We start from the raw sequence: 25233 nt of genomic DNA, 5'->3' as shown, positions 1-25233 counted from the left end.
GTCCCCACAGCCCGACACCACAGGTGATGCTCAGGCAAGGTTTTGTGAAGGGAGCCGTGCCCTGTGTGGGGCTTGTCCCCAGGAGTTGAGGATAAACTATGCTGGAAGGAGTTGGGGTTTAGGTCTTGGAGCTCAAGGGTCCCCAGACCAGGGCCGCCTGCACCTCCCCAGTCCCCTCGCCCTGCTCTGCATGGCCATGGACAAATCACTTCACCTCTTGTAGCCACCGGCTATCATCTCTCTCTGGCCCTTGACGGTGGAAGTTGCGGGTGGACGTTGCCCGCATGGTGGGCCCCCAGTGAGTGCGGGATTTCAAGGAGCTAGAAGGGCACCACCGAGGAAGTGACTGCACTCCACGTACACGTCATCCAGCTTAGTCCTCACCATGGCCAGGTGACAGAGGTGCTATTTCTAGCCCCATTTTTCACATGGAGAAACTGAGGCCCCCAAGGGACCTGGTGACTTCCTCAAGAGAATCCTGCTAGAAGTGGCAGAGCTGGGGTTCTGGGTTTGTGCCTTAGCCTTCCTGGATACTGCTGGTCAGGGGCTAAAGCAGGCAGCACCTTGCAGCACTGGAGGGTGAGGCCCAGTAGGACGCCATCTAGGTGGTGGTGGTAGAAAGCTAACTTCATGGTACTCAGGGCGGCCCCTTTGGAATCAGCCTCTCGGCCTGCCGTCATGCCCACTACTCAGGGCCAGGGTGGCGTCCAGGGGAGGTGACCCAGTACCCATCGCTGGAGTGGCCTGTGGGACACTGGGTGCCCACTTGGAATCCCAGCCTTCCCTTGGAATGGCTCTGCAACAGGCTTCAGAGTGCAGTGGACCTGGCTTCACATCCAGACCCCACCAGGTGGCCTTGGACAAACCCTGGGCCTCTCTGAGCCTTTGTTTGCCCCTGGAGAATGGGAGGCACGGCTATGCCCGCACTTCTCAGGACGGGCCCAAGGCTGGGTGAAGCAGGCCCCTGCCCAGACCTCTTGAGGAAGGAGCCCTCCCCTCCCTCCTTCCAGAAGCTTCCCAGCCCTGGAGGCTCCATGACACCCCTAAGGGTGGGGCTCCCATTGCCGCCCAGCCCACGTCCCACTCACCCACCTGCGTTGTCGAGAACCCACTTGGTTCTCCCAGGGTCCCCTGTGTTCCAGATGTGTGGAGGGGTTGATAGGACTGAAGAGGTAGGTACGTTGTGTGGTGAAATGAGGAAAAGACCCCAGGGGCCAGGGCAGGTGTCCAGAGAGGAGAGCTGTGAGCCCTGGGCCACGCAAACGGTGGTCGACAAGGAAAAACTCAGGGCATCCCTCTGTTCAATGGGATGTACTGAGCATCTCCTGTGTTCCTGGCCTTGGTGTAGAAAGAGCCTAAAGTTGGGTCTATGAGGCCCCAGGCTCTGCCACCTCCCTGCTGTGCACCTCTGGGCAAGCCACGGTCTCCCTGGACCCAGTCTTGTCGCACAGGGTAGTGGAGAGAGTCGACATTGAGTACTAAGTGGTTGAGAGCCTAGGAGTCGCACACGGAGGTTCATCCCCCGCTCCGCCTCTTGGGGGTGGGGTAAGAGCTGGTCCTGTGGCTGTCATGGAGCTATGGATCGCAGGGACACCTGCCCACCCTGCTGAGGTAGAAGCTGGGGACTGCTGGAGTGTAAGAAGTAGGGAGAGTGTTCTTTTTCCTCCCCCATTATAAAAGTGAAATGCATCTTTCGGTATTTGGAAACAAGTCCAATGAAGAAAAATTCAGCCGTCACCCAGCTGCCCAGAGCTCAGCACTTGGTCTCACGCTGAGGACTTTCTTACCAGGTGTTGGGCGTTTGGGGGGTGTCTGATTTCACCTTGCGGAAGTGACTGTCCTGGTCAGGTGGGGCTTGTGTGAGCAGGTGTGTGGACAAGGCCAGGCCTGGCCTGAGGAAGGGCCTACTCTGCGCTAAGCCTGTCCTGGGCCCCCGTACCGATGGGCGCATTCCGGCCTGGGCTTCTGGGCACCACCTGCCTGCCCGCCCGCCCGTTGTCTGGCATGGGGGGTGCTCGGAGCAGCCGTTGTTCTGCACACATCTGATCCTGTCTCTTCCACATCAGATCATTTGTAACCGTCACCAGGCAATCGGGCCCGTCGCTGATTCAATCTCGGCTTTGTGCTGTCACAGCTGTTTTTCCGCGCCGGGCTGATTTTGAAAGGAGGCCCATCTTCTAGGCCCGCTCTTCAGAAGCAGGGGGAGGGGGTGGGGGGCTTTATGTGTGTGTCTGTGTGTGTGTGTGCACATCCTCCCCCTTTCAGCAACCCCCCACCCGACACACACGCAGGCCTCCGCCTCTCCTTACCGAAAGTAGAATTTGGAATGAGGTGCACGGACAAGGGCTGTGGGGCCCCACCCCCATCTCCTACCACCTGCCCACCCTGGGCACCTGTGTGCCCCAGTGTGCAAACACAGCAGAGTCTGTGCTCTGGTAGAAGAGACAGATGCTAAACCATTCATCAATAAGGTCATTTCAGAGTAGTAATGACACTGAAGGAACTACAGCCCTGACAGGATAGTGGCTGGAGCAGTCAAGGAGGACCTCTTGGAGGAGGTGATGTTTGAGTTGAGGTGCAAATGAGGAGTTAGAGCTGACACGGAGAGCACCACCCCGTGTGAACTGAGAAGTCCTGTAAATGTAAAATCTACCCCCACTTTCAAAGACTTAGTGTGGAAAAAAAAAAGAAAAAGAAAATATCTCGTGAGTCATTTTTAAATATTGATTACCTGTTAAAGCGATACTATTTTGGATATATTAGATTAAATAAAATACGTTAGTAAACGTAATCTTCCAGGGTGTCTGGCTGGCTCAGTTGGGAGAGCGTGCGTCTCTTGATCTCAGGCTTGTGAGTTCGAGCTCCACACTGGGTGCGGAGATTACTTAAAATTTTTAAAAACAAACAAAAAGACATAATTTACCTTGTGGATACTAGAAAATTTGTAATTACATTATATTTCTACTGGAGAGCCCTGGGGCAGAGTGTTTAGATGGAGACAAAACTGTAAGTGCAAAGGTCCTGGCATGAGACCAGGGTTGACCTGTTGGAAGACAAGGGTAAGCAAGGGGAGAGGGACAGTGTGGGCAGGGAGTGGGGATGGGCTTCACACACAGCCTTAGAGGATGTTGTTAGAAATGCCAGGGAAGCCAGCGGGGAAGTTTTGAGTGGAGAAGGAAGTGAGTTCCTCATGGAAGCCCAGCCTGGCCCCTGTGGGGTGGAGAATAGCATGCAGGGGCCCTGGGACGTTGGGATGTGATGAGGCACATGGTCAGAACAGGGGTCTGTTGTGGAAGAGTTGCAGGAAGGACCTGCTAGAGGGCTGGCTGGACAAGACTTGCTTCCCTTCGCTCCTGGATTTCAAAGCTTCTGGGCCTTCTCGTGCTCCTGCCTCTTCCTCCACCCATCCCCACCTTCCCTGGCCACCCACTGTCTCCTCCCTGAGCAGCTGCTCCCTGTCACGGCCAAGAATTTACAATACGTCCAGCTCCTCACCTCCAGGTGGTCACTGGTTGAAATCCCTTTCCAAAAAGTAACTTAACACACACACACACACACAGAAGGGATGCACAATCACTGTAGAAAAATTAGAAATAGAAACATAAAGAAGAATCAAACTCCCTAGAGATAAACACAGTCCCACCACCAGCCTGGAGTAGAGCTGGGGTTTGAACCCACATGGTCTGGCCCCAGCATCCCAGTGCTAGGATCATAATGCCCTGTGGACAGATGATGGAGGCTTAGAGACACTGTGCCTCCAGCCCAGCTCACAGCAAAGGACACCTGGCCCACACACAAGTGGGGCTTGGCTCTGGGGGTTAGCATATATATAAATATGTTGATGGTGTTGTTGGGCCAGAGTGCCCTGTCCTGTTTCCCCCGCCCCCCCATCCCGAAGGCTCTACTCATTTCTGTTCTAGCTTGATCCTCTGAAGCATCTGTTGATCCTTCGCTCCTGGCTCAAAGTCAAGACCAGCCCTCCCCTCAGCCCATCCCCCTACCTGGGCTTCTGTCTCCTGGTTTCCTAAGCCTGGCGTTCCTGCCCTGGGCCCAGTTTTCTTCCCTTTCTCTCTCCCCTTGGGGTCTAAGTCTGGCGCAGACCCACCTCTTCTGCTGGGCTTCCCTGCCCCCTCCACCAACTAACTGCCTGCCCTGCGGCCCTGGACAGCCCCTGCCCCCGTCCCCGGCCTCTTCTGTTTCCTCATGGGTACACAGACCATAGTAATCCTCTTTCTCTGGGTTGTGGGGTGGGTTAAATGAGGTGATGTCTGTAAAGTGCTCAGCCCGTGGGAACACTAAAAATAAAAACCAGCTCCTATTATTGCTCTGATTATTAGATTTTCTCCTTCCCCGTCGCTGAGTTAACCCTGAACTGTAGGGTACAAGGACCTGGGGGTATGCAGGGGGATAGGTGAGAGAATGGGTGGGAGCGCCCAGCTCCACGATGGGTCTTACCTTCGCCCTTTGCATGGTGTTCCCCCTGCTGGACCCATTATCCCCGGAGTCATCTGGTAATACCCAGTATCATTTTGGTCTCCACTTGTATGTTGCTCCTCCATGAGGGTTCCATGACCTCCAACAAAAATACTGGGTTGGGGCCTTCCTGCTGATGATATCAGTATATTGATGCCTTGCAGCTTCACCCCTTGGCTGGAAGGTGACAATGGAGATTTGGCTATCACTTAAGGCCAGGCCAGAACTAGGGGAAGAATGAGTGACTTATACAATCGTGCCATCCCCCCCCTCTCTTCCTACCTTGGGATCTGACTCTCAGGGAGTGGAAGCTGGATAGTGGGGTCTGAGATTGGGTGGCTTTGCTCCCCCATCTAGGGCTTCCCGAAGGCTCATTTTCGTGAGAATGACCCCTGCCCCCATTCACTCCCTAGGTGCTCCTGGGTGACCCTTGGTTCTGGGAGAGGGCCAACTAGGTCTGCCGCCTCACCCTATCACGAGAGAGAGTGGTTTTCAAGCCCTCCTGTGAGCCCTCCATCCACCCAGCACCTTCTCTCAGCCCCTCCCTGCCCTGAACCAGCACCTGTCCTCAGCAAGTGGATCTTGCCACCTTGAGCTTGGGCTCCCTGCCCCTATTCCCTCTGCCCTGGTGACCCTGCCTGGCCTTAACACAGATGGGGTGCTCTTACTCATCAAGAGGGTTTCTTCTCCCTCCTGGAGCTGCTTCAAGTTCTTCATACTCCCCAATTTTTTTCAAGTCTTTCTATGCTTGCGCGTGCAGTCCTGTGCTTCGGACCACTTCTCCCCCCATCTTCGGGAAGCCCTAGATGGGATGGCACGATCTCTACCTCCCTGCTGATGGTAATCATTGACGATACTAATAATAGCTACCACTTGGGCAGGTACTACGATGACAACCCTGGCACCTTATTTGTACAGTCCGTGGTATAACCCCTTGTGCAGTCTGTGGAATTAACCCCTTTTTTTAAGAGGAGGAAACTGAGTCTCAGAGGAATGTGCCCTATTCATCAGAGTTAAGGGATAAAGCTCAGACATCAGGATCCAAAGACTGGAACGATATTGTTAACCCTCCTTATGAGGGCAGCGGGGCTGTCCTTTCATTGTGACACCCCTAAGCTAGGTAGGCTGGCCCCACCATGGCTACCACTTGTCTCCTTGCCTTGTAATTGCCCCTCTGGCGCCCCATCCCCTCCGTCAGGGTCTGTCACTGCCTCAGCCTCTCACACACAGTAGGTGCTTGATTTGTCATGTCTCCAGAAGTTGGAGTGCTGCCCAGGGCAGATAACCTCAAGATTAGTTCCCATGGCGACTGACGTCACCAGGCTCCCAAGCTCCGCCCTGCCCCCTTCTCCGGGGTGAGTGCACTGGGAGCTAGCCGTGGTGCTGAAGGCTCAGGCGAGCTGCCTGCCCCAAACCTCCGCCCTCTGTCCCTGTCAGTCACTGTCTGAGCCGAGCCTGGTGCTTCTGGCCCATCCTTTCTTCAGGAGATGGTTTCCTGGGGGCCCACGGTGCATGGTCACTGGTCACAGCACCGTGGACCCATGGAGGAGGGATCAGAGAGAGCCACATGAGGAGCCCCGTTAATTCGATTATTGACCAAACATTTATCAAGCACCTTGCACGTCTCTGAGAAGCCCTTGAGGAACCTGGGCTTCAGGTGAAAGTCAAGTAGAATTTCATGGGGGCAGGTAGAGACTCAGGAAGGGTGCAAGCAGAAGGGATTCCCCAGGCCAAGACCTGCACATGTGGCAGTGAGAAGCTCGTGCCCACCTCAGGGCTCCGGCTGCGGCTGCCTGCCCTCTGGCCTTCGTGATTATTGGTTCACTTTTTGGTCTCTCCTGGTGGCCCAGAACAACCCGCACATCTGGCTCCAGTGCCTGGCCCAGGGCTGGGCCCAGACTGAACGGAGAGTTGCTGTCTCCCAGGCCCGGGGTTGGCATCCATCTCTGTCTTGGGAACAGAGGGAGCCAGGTATGCTTTGTGGCCAGATCTGCATTTTAGAGAGACCTCCAGCCCTGTGGGGATGGGGATGGACGGGGTAATGATCCTGGCAGTGGATGAGGCCTCCTGTTGAAGGGGGCAATGCCCCTCCACCCCAGCCTTTAAAAAAATAAAAGAGAGTGAAAATCCCCTTCTGGTACTGCGGCCCAAATGGCAGTGGGGAAATAATCACTTTTCACAGACCCCTTATCCACAGCCCAGCCCTGCACCAGTTTAATCAGCAGTGGCGGTGTGACTTGAAGATTCCCGGGCTTGAGAGATCAGGAGAGGGGTTAAAGAAAATTACCCTCGCCTCCTCCATGCTAATGTAATCTCTAACCAGATCTGCCTAGCCGAAGCTCAAATTGCTTTTTAGATTAACATTTAATTATTAACAGGGTCCCCTGGAAGGCCTCAGGCTCAGAACAGGGATGGGGGAGGGAGCAGCAGGAGGGGGATGGGGGTGGGCTTCTATTCTGGCTTCCTTGCAGAGAGACAGAGTGGGTTGGAGGGGGTTGGCGAGAGGCAGAGAGAGGGAAGGAATAGGGGAGAGTGGGGTCAGGAGGGGAACAAGAATGAGGGACAGCAGGAAAAAAGAAGGGAGACAGCAGGCCAGGGAGGCAGACGGAGTAAGGGAGAGGAAGAGAGACAGGGAAGAGGAAGAAAGAGACAGACGGTGGAGCCTCCTGTTGTGGGGGAGGGCCTGTGCACCCAGGCTCGCTAAGGTACTGCTGGGCAAGGGTCCCTCTGCCCCGCCATCCTGGCCGGGGGCAGGCGATTTCCTGTCCCTTGCTGTTTAGGGAGGACTGAGCTTTCTGAGGCTTCGTGCTGGCCTGGCTTGTGGTGCTGGGGACTGTCACAGAAAAGTGACTCAGGGCCACAGAGCCAGGATCTGACTCCAGCTCTCCCAGGCTCCCAATCCAGTGCTCATTCTCTTCCCCAGGCCCTGGGCCTCCCATCACCACTTCACGTTGTTCCCGGCACTTGCGGTCAGGCTCCGTGGCCAGGACAGGGGGAATGAGAACAAGGCTTCCTGTCCAGCCAGAGGGATCAGGGTGAGAACTGTTGGCAGCCCTTGCCCCCTCCCCCATGAAGGTTGTGCGGCCCTGAGGAATAGCAGGGTCCCAACAGTCCCCCCCAGCGCTTTATGTGAACTGCTGGATGTTCCCAGCTCCCCCTCTCATCCCAACTCAACCTTCTAAATCCCTCAAGCACAGACTGCATCTAGAACCCCCTCTGTGTGCCAACAGAGGACCTAGCCTGTTGCCTTGCACACAGTTAGTGCGCTGGATTGTTTGAAAACCAAATCGTAAAACATTCCCTCATGTCCAAGCTGGAAGTCCCTCCTGTGAAATCCACTGGGCTGTTCCCCATCAAGATTATCAAGATTCAGTGAGGGAAACAGAGTCAGGGAGGGTCTGTGACTTCCTCCAGGTCACTGAGCCAGTCAGAGCCCTGGTGTGGGCAGGTGCCCCCCGCCCCCCGCCCCGAGGCATCCAGGGCTGGCTCTCCTCTGTGAAGTCCTACTCCCATTGGACACTGGGAAGGGCCTGGCATGACCTCCCCCTCCAAGCCCCAGCTAGTCTTTGGCCTTGGGTAGAGCCAGCGAGGCCAGAGTAGGCAGCTCCAGGAGTGGGGAAGGGCAAGGGCTGGAAGTGGCATAGCCATGGCCTTCATGAGGTCACAGCCTCGCCCTTGGGCAGAGCCCAAGCATGTCCTCATACTCTGCCCTGCTCTCGGGCCAGCCCGGCCTGGCAAGGAGCAGACTGCAGACCTGCAGGATGCATGAGGGAAAGTTCTGCCCCCCTGCCACTTTCGGGAAATAGCATCTGGAGGGAGAAGCCAGGAAAGTGCATTTTCTTTTTTTTTTTTTTTTTTAAGATTTTATTTATTTTTTGAGAGAGAGAAAGAGCCCAGGAGTGGGGGGAGGGGCAGAGGGAGAAGCAGACTCTCCACTGAGCAGGAAGCCACCGTGGGACTGGATCCCAGGACCCCAGGATCATGACCTGAGCCCAAGGCAGATGCTTAACTGACTGAGCCACCCAGGCGCCCCAGAAAAGTTCATTTTCATTGGGTTGGATTTGGGAGTGGGAAGTCAGTTCTTACTGGATGTTCTTTTTGGCAGGACTTTTTTTTTTTTAAGATTTTATTTATATTTGACAGAGAGCACAAGCAGGAGGAGTGGCAGGCAGAGGGAGAGGGAGGGAGAAGCAGGCCCCAAGGATTGTCAGGACATTCTTACTGATTTTGTACAGTGCACATGGCACAGGGCTAGCCCTCAAAGGTTGCTCAAGGAGTGTTTGCTCCCTGAATGAATGAATGAGTGAGTGAGTGAGTGAATGGGTGGGTAAATGACAGCCACCTCAGAACGGTTCTCCCAGAGGCAGGGTCTTCAATTTATTCCTCTCAGTATTGTTCTGCCCAACGCAGGCCTCACACGCTGTCCGTGAATGTTTATGGGATGAGTAAGTGGCCTCCTGGGAGCCCCTCCTCCTCCTTCCCGTCCTCACCTCCTTCCCTGTGATCCCAGCCCCTGCTGGAGTAGAATCAGAGTGGATTTGGGCACTGCGGAGAAGCAGGGCTTTGCCTTGGCTCCTTCCTGACCAGCTGCCCGGGAGCTGGGGGCTGAGGGCACCCCACCACCACAATGGAGCCGAGGGTGGGGGCCGCACATGTGTGAGGCTGAGGGTGCAGTCTTCTGGTTGGGGTGACACCTAAAAGCTGTGTGACCTTGTGCAGATTACTTCCCCTCTCTGGCCATTTCCTAATCTGTGAAATGGAGATAAAAACAGAACCCACCACAGAGGCTGCTAGGAAGCAGCGGTGAGGTATGACGGACAGGATGCACGCGGGACGCAGCACAGAGGGAACATTCGATAAATGGGCAGCGCTATTATTAGTACTAATGTGTGCATGGTTATTGTGAGCAACCCCTCCCACTGGCTGGGGGCTTCCCAAGGACCCCTGCAGCCAGACAGGCAGGGAGAGATGACAAAAGGCAGGCAGGGCCAAAGGCCCCAATTCCCTGTTCTTTTAATAAAAATAAAGACAGCCTTTAGACATCCTTCTCCTATGCATTGTTCTGCCGAGGCAAGCAGCACAGACTCAATTCCTCCTCAAACTTGGAAAGTTCCTTCCTTTCTTTCCCCTCCCCTGTCACATTTCCTTTATCTAAATCCTCAGCCATGAAAGGGCATATCGACAGCTGGGGGCGTTATCTGGTGGAGGGGACCTTTTCCTAGGGGTGCCTCTGAGATAAGACGTCTTATCAGCCCCCACGTCAGGAATGATGCCAAAGCATTCTAATCATTGAGGCTTGCGACATTTTCTCCCTCCCTCCCCCATCCCCTTTTTTTATTAAAGTCACAAAAGACCTTGGGGCTTATAAACAGCCTGATTTGCAGATAGGGTTTCAAAATGAGCAGCGTTCCCGGATGGTCCCCGGCTGGGGGAGTCATGAGTCAGGGTGGGGCCTCAGAGGAGCTGGCTTTCTGCAGATGGGATGATGCCAAGCAGAGAGGGGGCAGGGTGGGGTCACGGGAAGAACATGAGTGTTTTACGCGCCTGCCCCATTCCTGTTCCCAGCTTGCTGTGTGACGTTTCCCAGGATGCTTGGCTTCTCTGGGCCTTGGTCACTTCGTCTGACAATAAGTGATTCATTGATTCAGCCAGTCATTCAGCACCTATTTATTAAATGATTACTCTTTGCCAGGCACTGGGAGAAAGAGATAAATATGACATGGTCCTTGCCCCTGAGAAACTCACAGTCCAGTGGAGAGAGACAGACATGAAAATTGGCAGTTACCACTTGGTGTGATTAAGACTGTGAGGGGGGATGCCCAGAGGAAGGACAGCTGAGCCAGAGTCTGAGTTAAAATGGACTGGGGTGGCAGTGCTGTGGGCACATGGACCAGCACGGGCAAAGGTTTGGGGGTGTGGGGCAGCCGGTTGGAGGGAGGGCTAGAAGGGCTGGCCGGGTTAGACAAAGAAAGTTGGGCTCTGTTCTGGGGTTAGAGGGGGTCTGACTCTGTCCTGTTGTAGATGGTTGGGATGATGTGGGAACTGGTGGTAACCCACTCATCACTGTGCTAGGCTGGCTCCTGTCCCCTCCCACACTGACCCCCCCCCGACCTGCTCCAGCAGCAGGGCACAGGGTTCCTGAGAAAATGAACAGTGAATTGGGATTAGAGGCACAGAGAGAAAAACCTCTCTCCTTCAAGTGAAGATGGTCACTTGGGCTGTGGGGACTCCAGAAGCCAGTGATGAAATGATGCAGGCTGTTGTACTGAACTGAGGCCTGAACGTGGGTCCTGTCTCTTCCGGGGGAATCTTCTGTCATTCCCTGAGCTGGTGACCTCTCGGCTCCCAGAACTGCTTAGGTGTCCACCATCGGAGCACTCTGAAAACCAGAGCCCCACTGAGAGGGCAGCTGCTGAGGTCCAGAGAGGCCCCAGATTAGGCAACCTGCCCCTCACCCTCAACAATTACAGCCCCCAGCCTGCCTCATTCAGCTGCAAAGCATGCTGGAATGTGTGGCCCATGGGGAGTTGCAGGGGAGGACCTGGACAGGGGCTGAGCTTCTTGGGCCCCTGGCACCCAGTGAAAGGCAAGAAGTGAGGAGGACCTGCAGGGGTTGGGGGCGCGGTGCTGGGCATGGTCAGGATGCTGATGGATAATGACCTGGGAGGGATCAGAGGCTCCCTTGGGGTCACACAGTGGGCACTGGGGCAGGGGTATGTAGTTTCCAGATTTCCAGCCCAGCCCTGGGGGCTACCCGCTGGTGAGGGGGTAGGCTTATCTAGCCACTGCCTGCTGGGTGGCCCTGGGCGGGGTGCTAGCTCTCTCTGGCTTGGATTTTCCCATGTGCAGGTGGAGAGGAGGTTCACCTGCGGCTGGCCGGCCTTCTCGGGCTCTCCCCTCTGTCCCCCACACCCTGTGTCAGAGCGGTGAGAGATGGACGCGGGGCCAGGCCGGCGTATCGAGGGGAGGGGCTGCGCTGCCGGCCCCTTACCTCGCAGGCGCGCACGCGGTTGCGCGTGACCGTGGACAGCCTGCATGTGCACGCGAGGGCGCCAGGGGGCGCGGAGGGGCGCGGCGCTGTGGGTACGGGTGGACGGCGGCGTGCCCATCTCGGCAGATGTACGTAGTGCGCGTGGACGGCGTCTTGCCCACGTGTCGCCAGGTGTCCGAGCGGCACAGTGTGTGTGCGGCTCTGTCCTAAAGGGCCCAGGTCCCCTGTCCCCGAAGAGTGGTGCCTCCTTCCCTCTGTCAAGGGCTTTCATCCCTGCAATAAACCCCACTTCATTCCCTTTTTAAACTGTGTAATTTCTGCCTGATTGTAATGGTATATTTTAAAATTACCAGAAATCAAAGCCGGCAAGTGGATAGCGCAGCTCTGACTGCATCGTGGCTGCATTAAGGCTGGCGATTGGGGGGTGGGGGTGGGGGTGGGTGAGAACCATCTCCCCTCCCCCATCCACCCCCCTACTTTTTTTTTTTTTTTTTTGAGACAGTAATAGGAGAAAATTGGTTTTGAAACTGAATAAAAGTCCCTTTCAGAGTAAATCATTTCTTTCAGGGTACCTTTGCTGAAAGTAAAATAGAGCATAATGAAAGGTGGTTACGTGATTGTCTTTCATTTACCGAGAGGTCAGGACAGACAGGAGGCTGCAACCGTCTCGGGGAAATTCAAGATTGGAATAATTGCGCCGTAACAAGGAGCTTGTTGTGAAATTAGTATCTTAAGAAAGTAGTGAAAAAAGCCTTTTCCTCATGAATACTTCATTATTAGAAGAAAGCAGCAGAATTTAAGGGCTCCAGACACCTGTTTAGTATTAAATAACTCCCCTTTCTTCCCCTTAAACATCCCCCCAACCCCTCCGCCCACGTCTTTCTTCCTTTTTTTAAGAACTGGCAGGAGGATTGAGCTGGCCCAGCTTGGCTGCTCAGGACACTTGTGGGGGTGGGTTCGGGTCGGGCTGGGTGGACATCAGGGCTGTCTGGCTGCTGGTTCTGGCTCCTTACCTGGAAGAGAGGAAGGGAGGGGCCCTGCAGAGAAATCCCCGCCCTCTCTTCATGGCCTCCAGGGCAAGCCCCAGCTGGCCTGTGTTCACCTTGCCCCATGTTCACCTTGCCCCATAGGGGCTCTGCGTTCTGGGAACCCTGGTGGCCCTTGGGACCTCGGCTCAGGCTCAGCACTGCTCAGGGTTGGAGACTGCATTCTCCCAGGGATGCCTTCCTGGATATCTCCCTGTAGGGGTGCTGTGAGAATGCTCGAGAACAACACTTCAGTACACTGGAACACCCATACGCCAAATGGCAGTTCATGGGCGCCCCACCCCCACCCCGTGTAGCTTCCAAAGATGACCACATGGCGTCTTTGCTCTCCATGAGCTCAAAACTGAAGAGCAGGGACAGACCCACTCACAGGTGGTGACAGGAGAGCCACAGGCCACGCCTGGCTGGAAGGGCAACCTGCTGAGGAAACAGGGAGGGGGTGAGGATCTAACCAGGCCCGGGGGCGTCGGGGCAGCCTCTTGGAGGAGGTGACCCACACACACAGTGCGCAGGGCCAGGGCATGTGGGACCGGTCAGTTCTGGCCCTGGCACGGTGGAAATCCACCACTCGAGATCTGGATTCTTTTCCTTTCTTTCCTTTGGTGCCTCTAGGCCTCAGCGTCCTCATCTGTCAGATAAGGGAGAAGGGGTATCTGCTTTGAAAGTCTCCAGTGATCTGCTGGGTAGTGGGGAGGCTGCTGGAAGTAGCCTGGGGAAGTGGGAGGCAGGCACGGAGCAGCCCGAGTGACAAGCACCTCATCTCTCTCCTCACAGGGACCCTGCTGCTCGGTGTGCCCCACCGCGGGCCCCCAGCTCCGCCATGCTGGCCTGTCTCCAGAGGACCCAGAACCCACCGGGCCAACACCTGGCCTGCCCGAGCAAGAGCCTGGAGCTCCGAAAGTGTGAGTGCACGCCCTCCCCCTGCCCATGCCTCTCCAGCCCCCGCCCCTGTCCCCTGCCTCTGCCCACAGAGTCCACACCCAGTTTTTCTCTCCTCAGGCCTTTGTGGGGCAGATCCCAGCAGGGAATGCCACCGGAACCCCAGAACATCCACCCACCACAATCCTGCCCAGAGCTCTCCGTGGTCTAGGCCTTTGCCTGTGCTGTACCCCCTCCCCCACAGTGGCACCCACCCCCTTTGGCTGATTCCCATGGAGTGTGACCTCCTTCCCAGGAGTCCCCTCGGACCCCAACCCCAGCCCCCTGCCTGGGACCCCACGATGCACCATGTCTGTCTCACCTACCATGATTTTCTGGCACTGTTGGCAAAGAGGACAATGTGGAAGCACATAGTCCTCAGTGATATCCCAGCTTGGGGCCTGATTTGCTGTGTGATCTTGGGCATGTCTTTCCCCTCTCTGGGCCTTGCTTTTTCAGTGTGTCAAATTAGGGAGCTGGACTTGGTGATCTCCAGGGGTCTGTCTTCCTTGACCATCTAGGACAGGAATACCAAACCCTCTGATCTGATTTTTTTTTGGCCACAATAGAGTCTTTTTTGTAATTTGAAGTATTTGGAAACATTTGAAAATCAGGGAGATTTGCATAATAATCTGGATTTATAATGTCTCTTGAAAAAAAAAAATCAGAGGATCTGGTAACATAGGCCTGGGTTCTTAAACTGCAGCTCTCAGTTAGAAATGAACTTCAAAGGGGACAGCTATCGGGGCACACCTGGGTGGCTCAGCCAGTTAAGCGTCCGACTCTTGATTTCAGCTCAGGTCATGATCTCCGGGTTATGATCTCAGGATTGTGAGATCGAGCTCCATGTTGGCTCCACGCTGGGCATGGTGGAGTCTGCTTAAGAGTCATCCCCCCCACTCTCACCCCCTGGCTCATGTGCGTGCGCTTGCTCTCTCTGTAAGAAAAAGGGTAGGGGGACAGCTAGCTCCCTGTTGGTGCTGTCCTATAGCACGAGATTGGTTGCCCTTCATCATTGTGCTTTTACACTGTTGCTCTTTCTCCTTTCTTAATAGGTGTTTATAATTTTTTTTTTTTTAGATTTTGAGAGAGAGAGGTGTGAATAAATCTACAAGATAAACTTCTAGAAAGGGAAATACTGGGTCAAAGTTCTCTGCCTTTGTACTTTTGATAGATGTAGTCTGAGGAACATCTTGAGATGACTCTGGGTGAGACAGCCTGTTTGCCCACACCCTCACCCTCACAGCATGGTATCAGACTTCTAGGCTGGGTCACCTCATCAGTGAAAGTAGGATCACAGTGTGGTTTTAAGTTTAACATGAATGAGGATGACTATCTTTTCATGTTGGGGCCATTTGTTTTATCTTTGAACTTATTCATCTCCTTGGTCCGTTTTTTCAATTGGGTGGTTTTTTGTCCTTATTGAATTATAGGAGCTCTTTGTATATTGCAGAATTAGACCTCTGTCATCTGAATTGCATATGGTTTCCCCAATTTATCATTTGTCTTTGATTCTGCCATGTCTTTGTGAAGTGAAATCTGTATTTCCTTTTAGGGCCTTTGGATTTTGTGTCATACTTAGAATGTCCTTCCTCATGCTGAGATTTTTTTTTTTTTTTTTAAAGTTCCCCAGGCTTGCTTCTAGTTTTTTTATGGTTTAATTTTTTAAATACATGGTATAAAGTGTGAGGTATGGATCCAAGCATATGCAAGTCATTAGGGCAATGCTGTTTTAATTGTTAGAGTTATAATACATTCAAAATTTTAACAACTTTATTGAAATAGAATTCATATACCATAAAACCCACCCATGTGACGTGTACAATTAAGGGTTTTTAGTATATTTACAGAATTTTGTATCCGTCACCCTAGTCATTTTTAGAACATTCTTATCACCTCAAGAAGAAATCCCTTACCCTATTCTGGACTTTCCTAAGAAGGGAACCCTGTAGCATGTGGTCTTTTGCAACTGGCTTCTTTCACTTAGCATGTTTTCAAGGTTCCTTTGCATTGTATCATGCACATAACACCTTTTAATATTTGGTGGTGCTTGTTGTTCCTTGTTAGGCCCCCCACCCTAAATTTCTAGAAGTGAAAATTGGCTATTTTTCTGCCTGAACTATAGAATCAACTCATCTGGGTAAGAACAAAAATCCTGTTGTTTTTTTCTGGGCTTGCATGAAATTTATAATTCAGGAAGAAATTTTTTTATGTTGATGCCCTCTAGGACCATCAGTTTGTTCAGACTTTTGTGTGTCTCTGGGAATGTTTTAATATTTGCTTCATCTAGATCTTGCATATTTTAAAAGTTTAATTCTGGGTAGTTACCCCCTTTTTTTGGCTAGTGTTTTCTTCCTGAAATGGAGGTTATTTATATAAAGGCTATTAACTCCTGCCCCCTTACTGAATTCTTTTATTGTTTGTAATGGTTTTTCCATTTGGTTTCTTAGATTTTCCAGTTACTCTATTTTATCATGTGCAAATGATAACCTTACCTCCTACTTTGGAAGTTTTATACCTTAATTTCTTTGTCTTACTTAATAGTGTTGGCTGCGATCCTTGGAACAATGAAAAATAATGGTGATAATGGACACTCTTGCTTCATTCCTGACTTTAATGAGAAGCTTTTAGGATGTCCCCATTCATGCAAAATGCTGGTTTCAGGGGCAGATGTTTTATCAGGTTAAATAAGTGTCTGAGTATTCCTGTTTTATTAAGAATTTTTAAAAATTAAGAATGGAAGTTGAAGCTTACCAAAAGCCTTTTCAGTGTCTATGAAGACAATGTTTTTTTCCTTTAATCATGTAATAGGAATAATGATAGAAGATCCCTTTACATCAAACTATCCTTGCATTCCTGGTTGAATCCCAGTTGGTCATGGTGAATATTTCAATACAGTGCTGGATTGGCTTGGCTACTTAGGGGTTTTGCCGCAGTTTCATCTGTGAGATTAGTTTTCAGTTTTTTGGAACAATTTTTGTTGGGTTTCATGATCAGTGTTATGCTTGCCTCATAAAGAAAATGGAGGCTTCCCTCCTTTCTCTATGCTTTGTGATAGTTTAAGTAGAAATGGATTATCTGTTCTTTAAAGATTAGTTGATCCTCCATGAAACAGTCTGGGCCAGTGCCTTTCTTTGGGGTGGGAGCTCTTTGATTCTTCCATAATAATTGATCCGTTATAATTGTTCTACTGCTCCTTGAATGAGTTTGGTAAATTATGTCTGTCTAGAAAAGTATTCATTTTATCCAGCTGTCAAATTTACTTGCATGAGGTTGAACAAATTAATTTACCGTTTTTAAATGATTATTTCATCCTTATTTCTTGTACATTTTGTGCTTCCCTCCCCAAACCCATTCCCCATTTTTCTTGATTAGGTTAGTTAGCTAAGAGGTTACCAACCTCCCCTCCCCAAAGATCCATCTTTGAAATCTATTAGTAATTACCCTTTTCTGCCTTCTAATTTATTAATTCATGCTTTTATTAGTATTTAAATCTTCTTTGTACTTTCCTTGTTTCTTAAAAAATTTTAGTGGCTTCTTTATACTGATAAACAAGAAAAAAATATTAAAGCTATGAATTCTCCGAGCACTGCTTTAGTTGTGTCCTATAGGTTCCAATAGAAGGTATTTTTATCATTATTTTTAAAATCTCTTATAATTTAATTTTTTTTCTTTGACCTACGGCTCATTTGAATTCCACCTATCCACTCAGGTAGTAGGTGCTTTTGTAATTCATTATCTCTAGTTACAATGCATTATGATCAGAGAATGTTGTCCATGATTTCTTTTTTGGACTTAAATTTTTCTTTGTGGTGTAATCAGTTTTTGTGAGTTTTGTGACTTTTCAAATGGCACTTGGAAAGAAGTGTGGCTATTTTGGGGATTCAAAGTTTGGTGTATACAAATTATATCTCCCCCATTAATTATGTTAGTTATGTCTTCCATATCCTTGCTTATTACCTGTCATGGATGGAGAAATGAATTAGACACCTACTACTCACCTGTTCCCAGTCTATCTCTTCTTGCAGCATCTACAGCTGTGGCCTTTTAACACGGAGATAGTAATACTTTAAATCTTTATAGTGAATTGCGTCTTTCTTGGCCATACTTAATATGATGGTAACCTCTGCTTTTTTGATTCACATTTTCCTTGAAACTTTACCAATCCTTTCATTTCAACCTTTCTAAATTACTTGGTTTAGATGTGACTCATATACCATAGAGCTGGATTAAGCTTTGTGAGAAAATCTGAATGGCTTTTTAAAATTTTTTGAATGTTTTAGCCCATTTACATTTATTGATATGACAGGTGTCTGATCTATTTTGTGCTTTATTTTAATTGCTTTGAAAAGTCTCTCTCGGGGCACCTGGGTGGCTCAGTTGGTTAAGCATCTGCCTTCAGCTGAGGTCATGATCCCAGGGTCCTGAGATTGAGCCCTGTGTCGGGCTCCCTGCTCACTGGGGAGTCTGCTTCTCTTGCTCACTCTCTCAAATAAATAAAATCTTAAGAAGTCTATCTCTATGTGATCTGTGCTGCACTGTGTACCCACTAATCATAAAGAAGGTTGTTTTTGTTCTAGTGCTGTAACTTTAAATAATACCCTGATCTCTATTTCTTTGGAACAGTATCTATTACTGTCCCTAAAATGAACAAAATGATGAAATCAATGTATTTCCTTTTGCTCCCTACATTTTCTTAGAGTTCACCTCTTCATTACCTGACATTGGTTTCTTTTTTAAGATTGATTTATTTTAGAGAGTGAGCAAAGCAGGAGGGGCAGAGGGAGAGGAAAAAAGAATCTCAAGGAGACTCCACACTGAGCCCAACGCAGGGCTCAACACAGAGCTTGATGCGGAGCTCTGTCTCACGACCCTAAGATCACAACCTGAGCTGAAATCAAGAGTCAGACACTTAACAAAGCCTGTGCCACCCAGGTGTCCCTACCTGACATCAGTTTTAAATATCTTTTGGAGCATCTGGCTAGCTCAGTCGGTAGAGCATACAACTCTTGATCTCAGGGTTGTGAGTTCGAGCCCCAGGTTGGGTGTAGAGACTACTAAAAAAAAATAATCTTAAAAAAATATATCTTTTGATCCCAACTATTAAATATGAGGATATCTATGTACTTCTACTTCCATTCCTCTCTTTCCCCTTCCCAACCTTCTGTTATTAGTGATACCATTACTCTGTTCCCAGGACTTGTAATGTTGGTTACATCACCACAGTCCCACAGTTATTTCAGTCTGTCTCCCAGAGAAAATAGGGTCAGTGCTCACCACCAATCCTTGCACCTTAGTTTCCCATCATCCAGTTAGTCCATGGGTGTATGGCTTAAGGCCTCAAGTGACCAGCATTCCAGCAGTTCCCCCAAGTTCAGAAAGGTATATCTTGTCGACTTTCTGCTTGAATGAGTGAAAAATTATCCCTGGGTCACTTTGTTTCCTTGAGGATCTTTGTAGACCATATTCTGTTCTCCTCTAATGTTGAATGTTGCCATGGAGTTGAAGCCTGATTTTTCCGTCTTTAGATTTCACTTTGATCTTTCCATGTCTTTCCGGTTACTACTTTTACTAGCATGTGTCTTGGGGTTGACCGTTCAGAGTCTCTTTTTTCCAGAACACAGTACCATGCCCTTTTGACAGGCAGATCCGAGGCTTGTATAATTTCAGTTTCCTTCTTTGGAGACTGTAGTTAAGCAAAGATTGTCTGTCTTTTGCCTGTCTTCCTTTTCACTTTGCTCATTTTTTTTTTTTTTGCACTTTTTGTTTTCCTTGTACATTCCATTTTCCCGTTTTGCTTTTATAAGTTTTTTCTTCTACTCTTGTATATCTGCTTTGTGTTTTTGTTTTATAGAAACAATTGTTTACAAAGTTTTTTCCCCTCACAATGAAATATTTGGCTATAATCTTCATCTCGTCTGTGGCTACATTTTTCTGATGGGAAGTGGGGTTTCTTAATTTTTTTTTGCCAGCCGTTACTTAGGCTTTGCCTTTCTCATTTTCCTTTCGATTAAATACCATGCTGGTTCAGTTTTATTACTTGTCTCTGGAGGAGGTGAGTTTTTCTCAGCCCAGCTATTTCCCTCCAGTTGCCTCAGAGACAAACCAGTTCCTACAAGTATGGCTTATTCATGGGATTTCTTTTTAGCCCTACCTTCTTTGATTTTCAGAACCAAGTGGGCCCAGGGAAGGTCTATAACCAGCTGATGCATCCCTGGTTTCACTGAAGCAAAGAAGGGGGTTTAGATTGGTACAGGGTGTATCCATCACAGTTGGAAGTGTATGCTGCTGGTTTTTTCCGAAATGCACAGCTATGGCACTCTTTCTGTTTCCTCCCTCAGCCCCACTTGATCTCTGTTGCTTTGGGCAGCCTGTCTACCTGCTGTTGTTTAGGGATTTAGCGGTCTCCTAGTTTTGCCAAAAAATGGAACTTGTGTTTTTGTTCCATGTTGCTTCTGGGGTATTTGCAGAAAGAGAAGGTATTATATCAACATTCATCAAAATTGAGGTTCTTCTGCTGGTGTTCTTTCAGAGATAGGGGTATAGAGAAATATTTGTCTGCCTCATCAAAAACAGGACAATGACAGATAATTTGGTGGGGGGGGGGCTTTGGTTTCAAGGAATATGTTTTTCATGCACAGTTCCCTTCATTCCTTTATATCACCTTCAGGGAGAACATATTCTTGTATTAAATTAAGTACTTCACTGAATAGATTGTCCATGGCACCCAATTCAGAAAGCATGAGAATTTAAAATGAAAACTCTTTCTCAGAGGAAATCAATGTTAAATACCCTTCTGAAAAATACACATGTAGGAGGAACAATAAATACCTTTTGTATAAACATTCATATCCCCCCCACCTCCTTCGTTCCTTGCCTTTTTTCATTACCAATATTTCCCAACAATTACGCACCATCTGATAGAAAGAATGCCCTCATTCTTTTTAACAGCTGCATTGTATTCCATTACATGGATAAAGAATAACATTTTAAACCATCCCTCTGTTGGACATTTAGGTTGTTTCTAGTCTCTTGCTATTCGGAACAGGGCTGTAATGAATCTTTGTACATCTATGTGTATTTGTGCAAAAAAAAAATTCTCCCAGGGTGGACTTACTGGCTCAGAGGATCTGTGTGTTTTAACTTATGCCGCCGGCTAGAGGCAGGGGCTGGGCACGATGGCCCGGACGAGTCCTTCCTTCCTGCTCCAAGGCTTGAACAAGACAGTGTGGAGGGCCACCAAGGACGTCCTGCTTCTCCAGCTCAGTCAGGCCCTTTGACATCTTTGCACTTATTGGAAAAGACAGTGACTCTGCCTGTAATTGAAGAGCACAGGAAAGAGGGAGGCAGGAAGGGAGATAAGCAAATTGAATTGGGTGCCCGGTTGCCAGTCAAGGCCTGGACACTTGGCAGAGGAGGCTCCTGCCCTTTCCTCCTGGGCATGACTCTGGGGCAGTCAGGCCTTAGGCAGACCCTCCTGTGCCTGTGGCCTTTGGGCAGAACTGAGACGGACAGGGCTCTCCCTGAGCTTTCTGACCAGACCATCGGCTGTGCTGCATTTCTCACCCCAGGAGAAAGGTCTCAACTGGGCCATGTGTACTGTCCTTGGACAAGTTGGTCAGCTTTTTAGGGCCAGTGTTCTCACTTCTGTAAAGCAAGGGGTCGGGTCAGGTGGATCTAAGAAGCCATCCAGCTCTGACCACCTGTGACAATAATGTCAAAAGCCTGGTCGAGGGAAGATGTGATGCCCAGTCTGAGATGCCCTCCCTCCATTCCTTATAAAATGGCATCAGAGCATCCTGCCTCTACACAAGGCTACACAAGGCATGGCAACCACATAGGCCCAGAACATGGCCAGCAAACCGGAAATGGCTGCAATGTCCCTCTGTGGGGCCTGAAGTCAGGCAGGTGGAGGAGCCAGGAGTGGGGGTGGCCCTGTGTCCAGGAGCCTGGGCAGCTGGAATAGGTGACCAGAGAAAGTGACCCGGAGAGAAAAGGGAAAAAAAGATGTGTGTGTGTGTGTGTATGTGTGTATGCGTGCGCACGCACGCAGTGGGGTCCATTTCCCCTCCCCTACCTCAGGCCTAACTTCTTGGGCCACTCCCAGCTGGCCAGAGTCCCTGGGTCCCAAACAGGACCTACTGATACCTGGGACAAAAGCATGTTTTTCTCAGCTGCTCAGGACCTTCCCTGCTAATAAATATTTGACTTTCTCATCGTGGTGTTGATACATAAACTTGGAGTCCGCACTGCTTTAAGTATAATACGGCTGTGCAGAGAGCCCCAGAGAGGCACTGTGAGGGTTTGGGGGTGGCATTCAGGGATCTGCCATCCAGGAAGGGAAGAGCTGAGGCAGCTACCCCAGGAGACTGATGTGAGCTGCCACCCTTGCTCTGCCAGGCCTCGGGTAAGCGGCACAGCATCTCTGAGCCTCAGACTACCCTTCTGCAGGCCCACCCTGCCTTCCTTCCCATGAGCCCCCAGGGCAAAGGCTTGGAGACAGAGATGGTCCGGGGGGTCAAATCCTGGCTGTGCCCCAAATGGGGCATATGTGTGGTCTTGGACAAGGAGTGACTGGCCGGCTCTGGGCCTGTTCACTGTGATGGGAGGGTAAGAACAAGAGAGAACCCCCAGGGCCTGGTTGCAGACCCAAACACTTCACCTGCCCCACCTCCCCCCAGAGAGTGGGAGCCTCCCGCCCCGCACTCAACAAAGGGACAAAAGGTTTCCAGCCCACTCCCTCATCTTCATGGGAGGAAGGGCTTGCTAACCCCGGAGGAGCAGGGAGAGGCTCTTCTCCCCCGTTCCCACCCCTCACCCACCAACCTTGACCCCAAAAGGCTGGAACGGCAGCCCCACGAGCATTCCTGCAGGTGCAGCTGCTTCCACTGACACTAATAAAATACGGAAGAAACAAAGCAATTTAAAATTCCAATAAAATTAAAAACAAACCTCTAGTAGCAGATTCAATTATGAAGCTGTTGCTGAGTGCAGCCTGGGGACAGAAGGAAGGTCCAGTCCACCCCCACCACAGGAACCATGCCTAGGAGGGGACAGAAGCTCAGAGATGAAGGGCTGGGAGAGGGCCAGATGGGGTCAGTCCCCTATGATTTAACAAATAAAAATCAGCTCTTACACTAGGAAGGAAGGCAAACTTCCTCTGCGACAGAGCATCCACGAGTAACCCACCACAAACCAACCTGAGGGTTGCTAAAATCAGAGCCAGACAAAGATCCAAATCACTGCCTTCCCACCGTGCACAGAGGTCGTGGCCGGCTCAGTGAGACAGAGAAAATAAACAAGCTATAAGGCTTAGAAAGAAGTGAAACTAGCTGCATGGAAACCCCAAAAGAATTCAGCAAGAGTGCAGATATAAGGCCGACATACAAACACTGCCGTGTTCCCCTGCGCCAGGAGTTGGCAAACATTTCCTGTAACTTTTCGGGTATTTTCATCCCTGCAGGCCATACAGTCTCTATGGCAACGTACTCAGCTCGGCCATGTGGTAGCGCGGAAATGAATCGGCGTGGCTGTATTCCAATAAAACTTTATTTACAAAAGCAGGCAGCAGGCCAGGCTTGGCCTAGATGTGGTGGTTTGCTGGCTCCTGCTGTATACCAACTACAAAGAGCTGGAAATTACATTTTAAAAAAAGATACTATTACCAATTTTTTTTTTTTTTTTGGAAACAGCTTTCCGTGTACGGTAACACATACCACACACTCCATCCATCCAGAGTGTACTGGTGAATACTTCGTAGTGTGAATTCACAGGGTTGTGCCACGATCACCACCATTAAGTTTCAGAACATTGTCTCATCGCCAAAACAGAAAGGCCACACCCATGAACAGTCAGTCCCCATTTCTTCCGGACTCCTGATATTCAACTTGCTCACCCACTGTCTCTGCATTTGCCTGTCTCGGACATTTAGGATAAATGCAATCCTACAATGTGCGGCCCTTTGTGTTTGGCTGTTTTCATTTCCTATGTTTTCGGGGTTCAGCCCCCAAGTAGCTTGTGCCCATACGTCATTCCTCGTCATCACTGAGTAATTTTCCCTTGCATGGCTACATGTTTTCTTTACCATGTGCCCACGGACGGAGGTGTGGGTTGCTCCACCTTTGGGAGCGATCCTGAGTAATGCTGCTGTGAATGTTTGTGTACAAGTCTTTGCGGGGACATAGGTTTTCATTGGTCTCGCGGGTAAACCCAAGAGTTGCGTTGCGTGGGCACGTGGCCATTCTCCGACTCTTTGAGGAGCTCCCAGAACAGTCCCCGGAGCAGCTGTGCTGTTGTGTGCGCCCGCCGGCCACAGGTGAGGCACCAGTTCCTCCACATCTTCACCGAAACTTAACCACCCAGCTTTCTGATCCCAGCCATCCCCCTGGCTGGGAAGTGGGATCTCACTGTGGTGTTGACTTGTGGGGGAGTGTTCTGATGACTAATTCCAGCTCTTTGTTGGTTATAGGTCTGTTTGGATTTTGTTTCTTCATAAGTCAGACAGGTAGTTTGTGTCTTTCTAGGAATTGTCCATTTTATCCACGTTACGGTATTATTATGTTAAGAAACTAAAATAAATTGGTGAAAGAGGTAAATGACATTTGTGGAGAAAAGCGTATTCAGTGATATTTTTTAAAGACCTAAATAAACGTAGATATACGCCCTGCACATGGACAGAGATTTCAATAGGGGGAAAATCAATCCAATCCTTACATCCTGACCATTTGTGTGTGTGTGTGTGTGTGTGTGTAACTTGAAAAGCTGACTTTGAAGTTGATAAGAACAAAAGGCCAAGAATGGGCAAGGTGCTTCTGACAAAGAATGTAAGTGTAGGGGACCAGACTAGTACTGCTCTGGCTTAAGGCTGAGGTGGTGGGATCAGCACGGGGACAGAGGGAGCCAGGGCCTGGAGCAGAACGTCTAGACACGGACCAGTGTGCATGTGAGCTCAGTTTGGGACAAAGCAGAAGCTGCAGATCTCTGGAGATGGACATACAGTGCTAGGACCCTGGTTATCCACATGGAATGAATGACATTGGAGCCCTACCTCACACCACACACAATGAGGACTTTCAGACAGACTAAAAATCTGGTACCATGCGATGCAAAACCATATCATTCTTTGAAGCAAATGACGGGGAATATCCATCAGGAAGGATTTGCAAATGGAAAGAGGGGGAAAAAGCACAAATAAAGGAAACAAGTTGGAACACATTAAAATTAAAAACTGCCGCTCAGCAAAATGCACCATTAAAAAAAGTCAAGACTAGCCAAAGATTGAGAGGGGGTGTCTGCAGCACCAATAATGGACCAGTATCCAGAACAGCCAGCCAGGGATGTGACTGCAGAGAGCGAGAGCGAGAGAGCAATGCGGAGGGGCAGGGGGTGGGAGGGGGCCGGGTGCATGGGGAGGGAAGGGTAGATGAGTCAAACCCACGTGGTTGTGGATGGAGACAGAGTGGGTATGTATGTGGCCACAAGGAGGGGAGATGAGGCAGCAGTTCCAAGGGGCACCAGGCAGGCAGCAGTCAGCGAGCTGGGCACAGGGAGACCGTGAGCAGTAGGCTCTCAGAGGCCAGGCAGGGAGCAGGTAAGAGAAACTGAGACACACGTGAGGGGCAGGAAGGTCAGGCTGGGTGAGGGATTAAAGTCTGCCCAGCCCAGCCCGCAGGGCCCCCTTGGGCACTCCAGGGTGTGGAAGGCGTGTGTGGATGCACGTGTGAGCCTGTGAGCACCTCCCCGTCTCTGCGTACAGGACAGCCCTCAATATCCGGGCACCTGTGAGTCCACACGCGTGCCCCTAAA

General features: G+C 50.3%; 1 protein-coding gene across 1 annotated transcript in view; it reads left to right on the top strand.

The window, feature by feature from the left end:
* FAM222A (family with sequence similarity 222 member A) overlaps positions 1 to 25233 on the top strand; it is a 54180-nt gene that overhangs the window by 16317 nt on the left and 12630 nt on the right. Inside the window, exon 2 of the mRNA XM_035017185.1 lies at positions 13285 to 13412. Within this exon, the coding sequence (XP_034873076.1) occupies positions 13331 to 13412 (82 nt within the window). The 5' untranslated portion in view covers positions 13285 to 13330. The remainder of the gene's footprint in view (positions 1 to 13284; positions 13413 to 25233) is intronic.

Source organism: Mirounga leonina, unplaced genomic scaffold (assembly GCF_011800145.1).
Source record: "Mirounga leonina isolate KUSES-001 unplaced genomic scaffold, KU_Mleo_1.0 Mir_171, whole genome shotgun sequence".
Lineage (NCBI taxonomy): Eukaryota > Metazoa > Chordata > Mammalia > Carnivora > Phocidae > Mirounga > Mirounga leonina.
The sequence above is the reverse complement of the archived record's forward strand: the minus strand, read 5'-3'. Positions and strand labels throughout refer to the sequence as shown.